The 14376-nt window shown below is 50.2% G+C and overlaps 1 protein-coding gene across 3 annotated transcripts in view; it reads right to left on the reverse strand.

Moving 5' to 3' along the window:
- Positions 1-14376, reverse strand: part of CACNA1G (calcium voltage-gated channel subunit alpha1 G) — a 108362-nt gene that overhangs the window by 22893 nt on the left and 71093 nt on the right. For 2 of the 3 annotated variants that reach the window (XM_040649894.2, XM_040649886.2), the window contains 5 exons: positions 13498-13624; positions 10264-10389; positions 9566-9655; positions 8922-9114; positions 675-826 (listed from right to left, as the gene is read on the reverse strand). In XM_040649894.2, coding sequence (XP_040505828.1) covers positions 675-826; positions 8922-9114; positions 9566-9655; positions 10264-10389; positions 13498-13624 — 688 coding nt within the window. Of the gene's footprint in view, positions 1-674; positions 827-6176; positions 6228-8921; positions 9115-9565; positions 9656-10263; positions 10390-13497; positions 13625-14376 lie in introns of all 3 variants that reach the window. The other variant, XM_040649884.2, reaches the window with a different exon arrangement.

The following is a 14376-nucleotide window of genomic DNA, read 5'->3' on the forward strand; positions in this document are numbered from 1 at the left end:
CCCCCCCCCGTCTTTAATGTCTTTTTTTTTTTTCTTCACATTAAGTATTCAAACCCTGTGTAGTTTTAGAGGATATTTCCTCCTATTGTGTGCTGTATTTATTCATTCTGAAAGTAGCTAATAAAAATAAGTACAAGTTATATGGCAAAAGCACCTATTTCCATCTCATTCGTACGCACGCAGAGGCCTGACAGCCCAGGGCAGGCCATTTTTATTGCCAGAATATGGCCCAAACGCAGGAACTGAGCACACTCATACATTAAAATGTATTTTAAGGACCAGCACAGAACCCAGTGCCTGTGAAAATTGAGCCCTATGGGACTTTGGGAGAAACTTTGCAAAGCAGAAGGGTTTCACAAATGCAACTCGTTTTCCCCTTTTTCTTTTTTTTTTTTTTTGGTGAGAACGTTCAGTCAAACAGAAGGTTTTAATAACGATCCTTTGTAGCTACTGACACAAATGCACTCCCACCCCCACTGTCAGAGGGGTCACCTCGCACCGAACCACAGCAGAGAGGTGCAGCAGGCTCCAGGCACCTGGAAGCCAGGTGTAGGATGGGTACCTTCAGCAGTGCCAAGGGATGGGCTGGCCATGCTGAACGACCCCCAGACCAAACAGCAGAAGTGTCCTTAGCTGTACCCACCGGCCACACTGCGCCGCCGCAGCGCACTGACCTTCGGCTGCTGGTAGTGCTCCATAGCCATGGTGATCACGTTGAGGCCGATGACGCCCGTGATGAACAAATCCAGGTAGTGGCTGGTGCACATCTGGTGGATCAGGAAGCGGAAGCGGGAGTAATCCGAATAGTAGGGCTTGCACTGTGCTTCTGCAGCGGGAGGAGAGCGGAGAGGTGCGTCAGGTCACTTCTCTGTGCCTCGCTGCAGCCAACGCACCCTCACCTCCCACACTGACAGATTCTAGACTGGTTACAGCGACCTGCTGTCGCCTTCTTCCCCTCCCTCCCTCCCTCTGCCGGCACGTTACCACCTTGAACGCACAGCAGGGCTCCCTCCATCTCACATCCATTAAACACCTTCAGCGGGACATGCGCTATACTCAGCCTTATGGCATCAGGGATGAGGTGAGCTGGGATCGTTGTGCTGAGGAGTGTTTTCACCACTGGGAAATTTCAATTAAGTTTAAATTAAGCCAACAATTTCTGTTGCTGCTGAGCTTAGAAAGTCCCCAAAGCATCCAAAAGCCCAATTAGCAGTCAGATGTTGGGGACAGATTTTAGTACCAATGGCTTAGAAATAAAGGGCATCCAGTTAGCGGCGGGCTTTGAAAGAGAAGCAATTCGGTCCTATTATGTTCTTTGCAATAAACTGCGGAGAGAACAAAATGCAGCACTTGGGCTGTCAGAGCCACGAGGAACGGCCCATAAAAATACCACGGAAACCAATCAGTCAGCCCTGGAGATCTGCAAACAACGATCCTCCACCTATACAAGATCACCAAAGCACAGATTTCGCTGCACAACTCATCCCCAGGTCGGGCTGCCTCAGAACGACCCGCGCTCTTCAGACCCCCAATGCTCCCACAGAGAAACTCGTTTACTCACCTAATCTCTAATGAGGAAATGCCAAGGCTGAGTATATAATCCAGTACCATTTTCAAGGAGGCATTATAATGCAGATTGAAGTGGAAAGGACTGTCTTGAATATGTCAGAGTGTAACATTACTCTCCTAATTAGATGATCAACTGGTTATGAAAACCGTTGAGCTGTAAGAATTACACGGCCTGATATTTTCTGCAGATGTACAGCTTGGTGCGTTACTCCAAGCAGAAAGTTGGGCAGAGCGGAGCCGTGAAGGCCGGGCTTCAGCTGCCCTCAGGGAAGACTAATTTTAGAAGATTAAGTTTTGCCTGGAATAGAATTCACTTTGTCGATAGTCAGCGGCATTGCAATCAAAGCCAGAGCTGAACAGCTCCGTGCACTCCCCGCTTCACAACAGGGCCCTGAAAGTCAGAGCTGCTGTGGTTTTTCCATAGAGACAGGCTTTTCCCCTACAGCCCGGGCACCAGAGAGACAAACCAGCGAGAGGTTTTATTCTGTAGGGGTTTGGAATGCCCGCAGTTTGGCCTCAGCGCAGTCACATTAAAGGCAGTGTTAACATTCACTTTCTGGTCTGTAATGAGGTTTAGGTGATCTGTGCCAGAGTGCTGAAGCACAATGTTGATGGGAAGGTCTGCACGACGGATTTCCATGCTGAATCTATTGAGTGCTTATAAAGAGGCAGACCGGCAGCTGCTGACTCACTCTGGAGCCTATGTCAGATATCTTGGAATCTGCATAAATCTCCATAAAGTCAAGATATCTCGATCACATTATGCTAAATTACGAGTAGCAAATTAACTAAAATGTTTGAATACAATTAAGTCAGGAACAGGACCTATTTTTATGAACCAACTTATCATCTCAGTAAGGAACACCATCGTAATTGGATCACTTCTCTACATTTATGTATAATTCACATTCAAAAAGAAAAACGTCAGTGTTTCTGCCTTTTCTTGCAGTGGATTTACTTATGAATAATCACACTGGAATTCATGCTTTTTCAGCTGTGATTGACAGGTAATTCCAAATCCTACAGAATAGCACCGACACCGTTAGAACAGAGAGAGGATTTAGAGAGAAGCTGTGAAACGCCTCCTGTGCGGGGATCTGCACCTGGATGAGCTGCTGTGTGACCTTATAAGCAGGGTTGTTAATTGCTCGCCCGCCTCCCCCCTCCCCGCAGCCCCACTGCTCTTCCACGCCTCTCCCAGCACATCCCCAGGGTTTCCACAGCCAAACATCCCCGGGCGCCGCCTTAGAAAACCGCTGTTGGTAAACACTTTGTCCTTCACCATTAACTTTGCGAGGAGGGGATTTGTCAACCCTGTTTATAAATCAGACCAGCGCTCATCACACCGTGCTCCGCATGCTGGCCATGCAAATCAGTGCAGTACCGAAATCACCCGGCGAGGAACCGACCGCACACCCCCAGCATGCTGCCCGGGACACAGCACTGTGCCTAGGGAGGCAGGGAGCTCCTGCTATTGTGAAAGTACCACTTCTATAGGAGCAGTGCGTTGCTGCACATCCATCGGGTGTTACTGGCGTGTAATTATCCAGGTGCAAAGCCCCTGCCCCCTACTGCACAGTGTTCTTTGGAATTATTGCAATAAAGAGCTAAACAATACCAACATCTTGGGAAATACAGACATCTGTTAAACTCCAGGTGGTGAACTTCACAACTAACACAACACCACATTACTGTACTGTTACAATACACTGTGTCAAGAACAACAAGAGCTCTGGGTTAGTCTCGGTTATCTGGAAGGTTAACTGGCTTCCCGGCACACGTGGCGTTAAAGAAACGAGGAGAGCGAATGAACAAAAGAAAGAAGAATTGGCAGAATGAGAATGTGAGAAAATGGGAAAATACAGCAAAAGCCCACTACGAAACATCAGGCTGGTAAACAGGATGTAAATCAAGCTGCTTCACCGTGGCTGCAGGCCAGGAGCGGGGGCGAGGGAGCTGTCTCAGATGGAGATGCAGCTCCTCTGGATACAACCGGCTCAGGCTGTGGCTCCTGAGCAGTTCCCTCCTAGCCCAGGCAGGAAGGTGATTTGGCAGAGGGAGATGGTGGTCCCAAGAGCCCTCCTGTTTCTCCCCACTCTTGAGATGGGCTCTGAAGGGATGCAGCAGTTGGGTTAATGCCTGGCACAGCAGCACCAGCCCTCAGCTTATCATTGTTATGAGCCATCCGCTCAGGTTGCTTCCCAAGCAGGCTTTCCCTGCTCCTCCCTGCAGCACCCCACGGGATGGGGAGCATAGGCAATGCCTGCCAATGGCTGGAAGCAGAACGCTGCAGCCTCCCTGGCACACCCGAGCATCTCACCGTGCTCTGCCCTTGGTTCTCCCCCATAAGTCCATTGCCTAAGGCAGTGCTACTGATGAACCCTCTACACCCCCAGCCCCGCACTGCCCCACTGCAGGAGGCGGTATGCAGAGGGGTCCAGGGGACAGTCCTGGGGGCACTGGGCAGATATGACAGCCCCGTAACTGCGATCCCTCGGTGGCTGCAGGACAGCTGGTGTCACCGCTGGCACAGGGCTGCCTCCCAATATTGCCCTGTCAAGAGAGAAATTGCTGCTGTCCCCAAACTGCCTTTGCAGCCGGAGCTGCGTGGGCGCAGGAAATTGGAATTCACGAGAGTGGGACAATTCCATTACAGTCTCCTCCGGCTTTTCCCTTCTTCTCTAATAAGGGAATTAACTCCTTTGCAGGTCTGGCTATATCTGGAGGACAGCAGCAAGCCGTGAGAGATGAGCCCGTGACGCAGCTGGATTTACAAACTGTATCAGGAATATTATTAGGTTAAAAAGTAGTTTGCACTGAAGGAACTTTTTGCTTTTTCTATTTAAACAGAGCATTTTACTTGGCTTTTATTGTACTGAATGGATTTATATTTAAAAAAAAGAGAAATAAAAAGCAAAACGGAAAATAAATTATTTCCACTGTGAAGATTCCAGTTGTGACAGAATGCAGACTGATGAAAAAAATAAAAGGAAAACTACAAAGCTGTAATATCTCAGTGAGCGCCGGGCAGCGGCACACAGCGCTGCTCTCATCCCCGCACCGAGGGGAAGGCAGTCCCTCAGGAACCACGGGGGTGTGTGTGGGTCTGAGGCTCACACCTGCAGGCATCCCCTGAGCCACGGGAGGGCCACCCCTCACCCCCAACACCCCGCAGGGGTCAGCCGGGCAGCCCCACATTCTGTGATATGAGACCCAATGGAAAGGCAACGCAAGGCAACACAAAGCACAGCCTGAGTCTGCACAGGGTAATGGAGAGGGCTGAAATTAGTTCAGTGCCTTAAAAAGAAAGTAAAATAACGTAAACCAGGCTCGCTGCAACTGTGCATGAGCAGAAAAGGCATCACAACCAAACAAACAACAAACAGCCCCACTCACAGTGGGACCCCAACACTGCAGGAAGGACTGGGGCTGCCAAGGAGGGTGAGATGAAGGCAAAGAAATAAAAACAGCAGGAATGGTGATGGGAAGGGATCGATTAAAGCATGTTGTGGTTACTTCCACTACAGCCCCAGAAATACAAAGGTGGGAACCTCTGCCCCCCCCAGCTGTCCTCTGTGCCCAAAGCCAACAGCCCTCACCCTGCAGCTGTTGCTCAGTCAGTGCTCTGTGCGCTGTGACAGACGGACGGAGCTCTGCACGGGGAGATTTGTCACAGGTGAGAGTTCTGACAGCACCGTTTTCCCAGCATATTCTTTCGGTTGAAAATTACAGCTATATTTGTTTCTACATTGGCGCCTCTTTAATTATTCAGGCTAATATTCATGAGCTACAAATTAAACAAAACACTCGGCTGATCAAAGCTTCTTCTGAAAATAAAAGGAGGCAGATTGGCGGCAGTGCACGGCGGGTCGGATGGGCAGGGCATGGCCTGAGTCCTGCGGAGGGCACAAGGCAGCATCTCTGCTCCTTCTAACCCAGGAGATGCCCCATGGATGGAGCAGCTCTCAATCAGTGAGAGGAGCTCACGGGTTTGGTAGAACTACACATAATCCCCATGTCACAGCACTGTGCCATGCTTGGGTTGGAAGGGACCTTAAGGATCATCTCACCCCAGCCCTGCTGGAGTTGCTGCGGGGCAGATCCTGGATCTGACCCTGCTGAGTATTGTGCCTCCCTGTGTGGAGTGAGGGTGGAGAAAGAATGAAACGCTCCCCCTACGTGGCCCTGCCTGCCTTCCAGAGAAATGCCTGCAAATTGCTCAGACTCCTCAGCCTGTGGCTGGAAAGCCAGAGGAAACAAATCAAAGACCCCTTCGTAGTCCAGTCCTTATTCTCCGAAATGAAACAAAACAGAAACAAACACAAAGAAAAGCCATGAGAAGTCTGACAGCGCTTCAATGAAAGCCAGAAAATAAAAAGATGACTAAAAAAACATAAGATGACCGTTGGATAAATTAAGGATTGGCAAGTGTGAGTCCTGAGCCAGGCCGGCAGACCTGCGGGCAGAACGAGACGTGTGCGCCACCAGGGAAGCGCCCGAGCCTTGCACCACAACAGGGTTTAGTGGGATGCCTCCGAGCAGCGCGGCCAGAGTTAGTTACACAGCACTGCCATTCACCGGGACACAACGCGACAGCTCCCCAGTACCTGGCACCACGCTGGCTGTGCTCTCCATTAACACATCATCCAGCATTAGATCTAAAAGAACGAAACGGCATTAATCATCCGGCAGGACACGCAGCGAGACTTCCCTTCCCCGTCAGAGGCTCCCACGGCTCTGCACTGCCTCCATTCAGCATCTCCTGGCGGATCCTCTCCTTGCATCTCAGGGAGGGCAGCTCAGGTATTGGGGCTGACTGGGAAAGCAAAGGGCTCTCGTGCTTTTCCCATGGTGGAAGCCCAGGAGGACGCCCTGTCTTGGTGATGAGGAGGAGGCAGTCCTGAAGGACAGAGTGGGTACCTGAGGTAGGGCACACATCCTGCTGGGCCAGCGCCTGGCAGCAGCCACTGCATTGCCTACACCTCACCAAACCGGGGTCCCACACACTCCTCTGCCTTGCAGATGTCAGACTGGGGAACTGCGTTTGAAAAGTCTATGAAGAAAAACAACTGTTAGATGGGCTACATCTGGCTGCATGAAAAACACATCTGTGGGTGGGTGTGGGCGCTGGGGGACGCTCAGGATGCCCTGCCAGGAGTCCCCATGCAGCTGTTGGTACAGGCCCTAACTTGGCATTGCCTGCAAGCTCCTGCCATGCAGGATGAAGCAATGGTATCTGAGGGCTCCAAGAGCAAAGCTGGACATGGTTGGTTAAAGACAACGTTTTGCTGAATGCGAATGGGGAAAACTGTTCTGAAGAGATTTGGAGGGCTTCAGACTTTGCTCTTCAAAGGTTTTTATGGCAATTGAATTCTCAGCAATATTTGATCCTCAATAAAGCAGCTGCTTATTGCCTCTTTAATTAGGCATTTCATAGGACTGAATGAATAACTGCATCTCCGAGGATGGTTTGTGATTCCTTCCCACTGGGAAACTGCCCAGGCTTACGGCTTCTCTCCATCTAGTTCCTCTAGCATTACAAATAAGGTCATCAATAGTAACTAAACATATATTTTCCTTCTACGTCTGCCTTCCAGAGCTGTGACTTTAAATAGGGATCTTTTAAAAGCATTTTCTACGCCATCAGCCTGGAACTGTTTGGGAATTTGTGCTGACCAAAAGAGGCTCCCAGGCAGCATCAGCTCCTCCTACCCATACTGCACTCAGCTGAGAGCGGTCTGCAGTGCTTGCAGGGAAAGCCGATGGCAGATAACTGGCTCTAAATGACCCAAAAATGCTGATGGTCACAATCCACTTAAAAAAAAGTTTGCTTACCCCTCACAACCATCAGGGCTCACTGAATGCTCCAAGAGAAGGGATCTCCATGCAGAGACCCTTTCTGCATAGCAGCCAGCCCTTAAATGAGGCTCAGAGAGGGGTGGAACCTTCTGGTCACGCAGGTGAATTGCTTTCAGCTGTGCTCCCAGGGCTGCCTGTGTCCCTTCTCCAGGTGCTCAATCATTGGTTCAGACAGTGACTCAGTAATTCCCATGCAGTGTTCTCCATCTCTCCCGAGGGAACCCTCCATCTTCCCACTGAGCATCAGGGCAGCCAGGCTCCTGGCATAAAGCAAACGTTGATGCCCAGAGGCTGCTGTGATAATGGTATCGGTTACAAAACCCGGGAAGGTAATGGGACCTAAAGACAAGGGAAGTGCTGCACGAGTGCTGAACAGAGAGAGGCTGAGACATGCTTGTGTTACGTGCCTGCATAACTGAGCCTGCCACAGCTATTGAATGGCTCCTAGATTATTAAAAAAAAAACAAAACAGACTTAATATCACCAGCTTTCAGAACAAGCGCTTGATCAGGCAGTCTCCTGAGCACTACTGAAGTCTGTCAAAGATAAGAGATGTGAGAAGGGACGTGGAGAGAAGCAGAGACAGAGCGGGGGGAGGAGTGAGGCCATGGACACGAAGGGCAAAGGAGAACCTTTGGGCAGAGGAGACCATGTGAGAAGAGTCCCTCTGCCTCGGGCCCCTGGCTGACTTATTCCTCGATTTTTCAACCAAAATAAAATAAAAAAACCAACACCCAAAGACAAAGATAGAAGACCACTGACAGAATGGAGGCTGAGCACCCTTCCCTTTCAAAGCCTCCTCGAGAAGGTCTGCAAGGGTGCACACAGAGCTCGGGACTCAGCTCAGATTGCATCACTGCCATTTGGCCTCCTCAGTTACTCTCCTCCACTGCTTTTGTTTCCTAATCTGTATTTCTCAAGCAAATGCATTGATATGTTTCTCTGAGGGGTTTTTAAGCATTACTAGAACGAGATGTCTCCATTCTTTTATTACACTCTTGAATAGCAGTGGTGCTACCGTGCCAATAAATAATCCCGCTTGATAAATGGGACAGGTGGCATCACTGTGGCATTACAAGGCTGTAATAAACCAAATAGTGAATCCAGTTATCAGCAACAGTGCTCATGACTTGGAAGATTGACGGTGCCATCCGGCACTGCTGATCTTGGCAGTTGTCACTATTTGTGTAACACTGAGCTCTGCCATCCTGGAAGCTCCAGGTCTGGTTATCATTATGTTTTAAATTTAAATAGCCTCCAATGGGAAGGTCGTTGCAAATCACGCAGTGATTTAAAAGGCTTCCGTGTCTCCTTGCTCAGCCTAAAACCACACTACTTCCTTCATGCAAATTTCATAGCTGGACATGCTTTTAGGAGGAGAATGATCACCAGACGCGAGGCAGGGAGGGGAGGGAGAGGGGGTTGTGTGGAAGGTCAGGCAGGACTCAGAAAGATGTGGAAAGACTACCGACCAGCCATCTGTTTCTCCTTACTCCTTCTCTTTTTCTCCAGCCGGCGAAGCCTCTTCTCCTCCCTCCTCTTGGCTTCTTCCTCCTCCTGGTGCTGCCGACACTTGTGGAAGTTCTCCACCACGACCCCCACGAACATGTTGAGCACGAAGAAGGCCACGATGAGCAGGAAGGAGATGAAGTAGAGGAGCATCCACGGGTTGTAGTTCATGACTGGCTGCAAAGGGGATGGGAGGCAAATGTCAACGAAACCTCAAAAGAGGAGCAAATGGTTACAGCTGCCACATCCACAGCCCGGGCAGTGCGCTCCGCTCCCTGTGACAACCACAGCCTTCTGAGCCAGTGCAGCAGAACAGTCCCAAATCACAAAGTGTGCTCAGAACCAGGGCTGATCTGCCAGCAGCACCCCCTGCAGCCACCGCTGCCCTCACTGAAAACCCACACCCACGCCAAGCAATTCTTTTCTCCCAAAGCGCCCCAAATGCTCCAGGATTCCAACCTTCACTCTTCAGCAAGCGTGGCTCTTCTGCTGTGGCCTTGCTACACCAACAGGGTGGCAAATCTGTAGGGAAAAGGCTGGCTTCAAGCCCAGGGCTCCTCGCTGTGCTCCCTCCCGACCCACCGCCTTTTTGTTGTGGCTGCATTTCCTGGCTCCTTGCAGCTCATACCTGCTGGTCCACTCCCACTGCATCCAGGCCATCATACATGATATCCACCCAACCGTCCTTGGAGGCCAGAACAAAGAGAGACATCAGGGCCTAGAAAAACACAGAGAACAGTTGCAAGGAGTTGCAGCAGAGATTTTTCACTTGTAACACTACTCCTCTTTGCCCTTTCCTGTCTGGAGATCATCATTACCCGGCTGATAATGGGGCACTTTGATGCCCGAGGTTTCTCGTGGCAGCAAAAACCCATCGGTGTCAGAACATGGTTCAGCAACGAGTGCTAATTCGGAAACCACAAAGCTGAACACAAAGCAGCTTCGTTTCCACCCTCCAGGTCCCTGCTGCTCCCTGCTAATTAGTCCTCGCCGTGCGGCTAAAATAAGGCAGTGTTGCAGAGGCGGTTGGAAGTGTCCGGCTCTACTAGACAAGCTCTTCTGCAAGATATATTTGGTTTCTTATGTAGCAGTGAAGCAATTAAGTACTCCACAAAGCCACATGTGCTTGTTCTGTTCTGAAAAGAAGTGTGTGGCTGCTTGGAAACACCACCTTTGGGATTTACAGAGACAGAATGCTGTGTATGTGAACTGAATATTTACTGTGACTGGCGGTGCCCTGTAAGAAAATCCCGTGGGATAATAATGCACAGGTTTTAAGTCAAGGAGGTAAAGGAGCAAAGAAGCAGATTACCGTGCTATTAATACCTGGCCGAGATTATCAAAATTATACTTGTGCCGGACCCATTTGTAGCTTGCTTCTGCACAATCCGATTTATTTGTGATGTTTCTGGTGTCCTCGCCCTGGCAGATAAAAAACTTGCCTTTGAAAAGCTGCAAAACACACAAAGAGGAGAGGAAAGGTAATGGCTCAGACCACAGGATTTCTCAGCAGAGGGTGGATATTTCTCACGGGGAATTCTGCACAGCCTGCGCAGACCAGACGTGCTGAGGGAAATAGCCGTGTTCACGTGGGTTATTGACTGAGCAGCCTGCCTGACCTGTGCCTAATGAGCAAACGCATCATTTCACACCATGCTGGGCGCCCACGCGGTGCGTTCGGTGCTTCAATTCAGCGCCCTGAGAGCTGCCTGCAGCCCTCACTGCTGGGCTCATCGCTGGGGCATACAGGCTGGCTCTGTGTCCCAGCTAACACTGCTGGCCTTGGAGCCGTCGCGCAGCGCGGTGTGCCGGGCCGTGCCAGCTGAGCACAGGTGACACTCGGAGGCACAGCCGTGAGCTCTGCTGCTGTTGGGCAGACGGGGACGCGCTGCAGGGAAGCCGCCGTGCTGCAGCTGGGCTTTGCTGCGTGCCGGGCTGGCAGCGCTCCGTCTCGGATCTGAATGCTGTTCTCCAGCCACTGCTGGGCTCTGAAAATATTCCTTGTGCGAGGCGTCAGGCTGGTGCTGGGTGCCTGACCCTGACCGTCCTTCCTTTGGTGTAAGGCAGGAGAGATGCAGCTCCTGGGAAGCAAAGTCCTGATCTACAAAGGCCCGAGGAACAGCAGCCTCCCTGCACTTAACTCCGGGCAGTGGCAGGGGATGAGGACTGCTTCAGACATGATTGATGCCAGCAGAACAGAGGGGCTCACAGTCTGCCAGACAGACAGGTTTATTTGCTGACAGAAGCTGCTGTTTCGGGGAGAGCTGGCAAGCTGCTCCTTAGAACACCACCTGGGTATACAGAGAAATGATGCTGATGGGTTTTGATCTGCCGTTGTAGACGAATATCAGTAGAAATAATAGCAAACCAGATAAACCCACACGTTACTCCATGGGTTTCCTTCAGGAATCCGCAGCAGCAGAAGGATGTTCTCTGGGCACGCAAAGTTAATCACCATCCAACACTACCATAAAACTCCTGGATGTAAAAGAGTATTCCCTGATCTTCCCGTGGAGAAACACTATCATGTGTAAGGCAGACAAGGGAGATATAGCTTGCACAGATCAGAAAGTTTTAATTAAGCAGGAAGGTAAACAACTGTTCTAATACATTGTCTATAAATACAGCTTCTCCTGGAGCCAGACCATAATGCCCATCGGGTGGGAGCAGTAACAGCTCCAAGGTGGGTTTGGGAATGCAGAGCCTCATCTGTAGGAATGCTGATTCTGGTGGTGCATCAGTGGAGCTACAGCCTCCAGCACTGCCAGAAGGGAAAGGCCGAGTGTTTGGCAGTCTGATGCTGTATGTGATTAATCACCATCCACACGTGGATGAGCACCACGACTGAAGCAGTCTGGCTAAGAGGAGACGCCGTTAAGAGCTCCCAAGTCTGAATTGTCATCGCATAAAGCTCTACCAACTGTACTTTGATCTCCTGCACACGGGAAAACCAACTGCAACTTGGATGGATCATCTTTTTATAGAAATAGTTACGGCCCTCATCTTACACCTAATTACACATCAACATTAACCAAGAACTTTGCTTCCTGAATACAAGATCAGCCTTGCTCACATCTACCCCTGAAGCACATCAGTAGTCACAGCAATTTGACAGAAGACAGCAAGTCACGGGGGAAGCAGCCACAATTAGCAGGGAGGAAATTCAAAGGGCGTGCTGCAGGTTCTGTTGGCTGGCATGAATTTTCCCGTGCCCGAGTTTTACACCATTTTACAGGACATGCTTAGGTTTATGAACCGCTTCAGTATACGGGATGGAGGTGGATGGCTGGGACAGAGCCAATCCAGCTGACCCATGGTTATGGATGGCACGATGCTCTCCTCTCTTTATTTTCAATGCCGTATTTATTATTTATACAGCATATTAGTATAAAACATTTGATAAGACACCTTTCTGAAGCAAAGCAAAGCAGAGCTGCTTCCCAAAGCTGGCTGTGACAGGGCAGGTAAACTTCAGAGAGGAATAAGTGTTATGTCAGAATATTTATACGAAACAATCTCTTCTTCTCAGGTAATGAGAAACCATTTAAATTGGAAACTCTGCCACTTTTTCCCCTGGGTTCCTGCATTGCTAGGACTGAGGATATTGCTAGCAGTGCCAGCAGGAATCAGGCTTGGAATCTCTATTGCTGCAAGCTTTCAGTTATACAAACTGTCAGAATCTGAATGAATCTCCAGGTCAAGGTCTCTCTGGAGTTCACACACCGGCGATTTCAGCCTTGAAAGCTTCTATTTCCCTATTGCTTTAAGCCTAGAATGAAGGTGGAGGGGAGACGTCCCCCTGTTATCTCACAGACTGAACAGGAATGGGATTTAGGTTTCCCTGAGCTGAGGTTTTCTGGCAGTACATGTCATGCTTCAGGCCTCACTACTGTGGTGTGGCCAGGGGAAGAAAGTAAGTGGAGAGAGAGTTTGATTTACGTCCTGCTGCAGGCAGAGCAGAAGTCCTTGTGGTGGGGAGACGATGAAGAAAGCCCGTCCTGTGCCTCTGAGGGGGTCATCATGTTGGATTTTGTACCCCTGCATGCAATAGGAAAGCTTCAAGAAAGTTCAACACATCAAGTGACACACAGCCACGACTGGAACCTCAGAAATAAATGTGTTTTGAGAGCACTAGAAAGGCCACACCGTCCTGCTGAGGTGGGAGCAAGAGCTGCTTAAGCCCTTGGGTCTGAGTCATTCTGGGCCATTAACTGTGGCACAATTACAGATTCAAAACCAACACACATTTCATGAGCATGGGCACAGGACTCTGATGGAGCCACAGAGAGACAAACCTGATGCTGCTCCGCGGCTCTGATCACTGCTACTTCAGCTACCGCTAGCGATGCACACGGCTGCTCCCTGTTGTTAGGTTGTATCTGTTAGTGAGTTTTTAATGGCTGACCATTAATGGGAACGCTGCTTTTTCCTTGCAGGAAGGAAGAGCTCCCCAGGAAGGTTTGGTTTCAGAAGGGTGCCCAGAGGTACAGCCAGCCAGCTGTGAGACCAGCCAGGGCTTGTACACTTATTGTCTTGGTGCTGAGGCATACAGGGACTCACCTGAACTCCCAGGATCCCAAAGATTATGAAAAAGGCACAGCAGATGACCACAATGTTCCCAATGGGCTTCAGGGATGACATGAGTGTCTCCACCACCAGCTTCAGTCCTTGGGCTCGACTAATGACTCTGCAGGGGCAAAGAAGCACAAAGCCTACGTCAGTTCTGCCTCTGATGTGGAAAAGAATGTCAAATAACTCAAAAATCGGGATGGGAGAAACAGTGCTGGAAGAGTGACCTCTGTGGTTGTTGAGGGAGAGGGGTCTCTGCCTACACACACAGCCACGCGTGAGAGAGGAGGAGGTGAGTGCATGTGATGAGCCAGGAAGGTCAGTGCAGGACGAAAGGAAGATATAAAGGCTGGCCTCCTATTTTTCAGGCTTGGAGTGATGGTTTTATCTAACCCACTGTCGATCCTCAATCCATTTCTTGATCAGCTTCTTACACTGCCACTCGTTATGGCATTCCTCTCTTTCCCTAATTTGTTCCGAGGGGCTCTCTGCTATCCAGCCCGGAACACACCTTGCCTGGGATGCAGCCTCCTGCTTTGCTTCACACACGAGCACACACCTGTATGTCTGCAGCACATCCAGCACTGCAGAATCCTCCCAGAGTGCTTTTCTGTGTAGTTTCAGGCAAAGCTCCTCATTTCCCTGCTTCAGGATGGAGAAATGTGGCAGCTGCTCTTACAGCTGCCTGCAGACCTGGTGATCAACCAGGACCTGTGTGTGCCTGCAGAGAGCCCCTCGGGGCCCCCAGGGGTCAGCTTTGCACCCACCAAATAGAACCATTGCTGGCATCCAGGAGAACCTCCCCAGTGGCATCACAGGCACCCAAACTTTCTGCAGCTGCACTCTGCCAGGTACTGCATAAGATTCAAG

The sequence above is a fragment of the Gallus gallus genome, chromosome 18 (genome assembly GCF_016699485.2).
Source record: "Gallus gallus isolate bGalGal1 chromosome 18, bGalGal1.mat.broiler.GRCg7b, whole genome shotgun sequence".
Taxonomy (NCBI): Eukaryota; Metazoa; Chordata; class Aves; order Galliformes; family Phasianidae; genus Gallus; species Gallus gallus.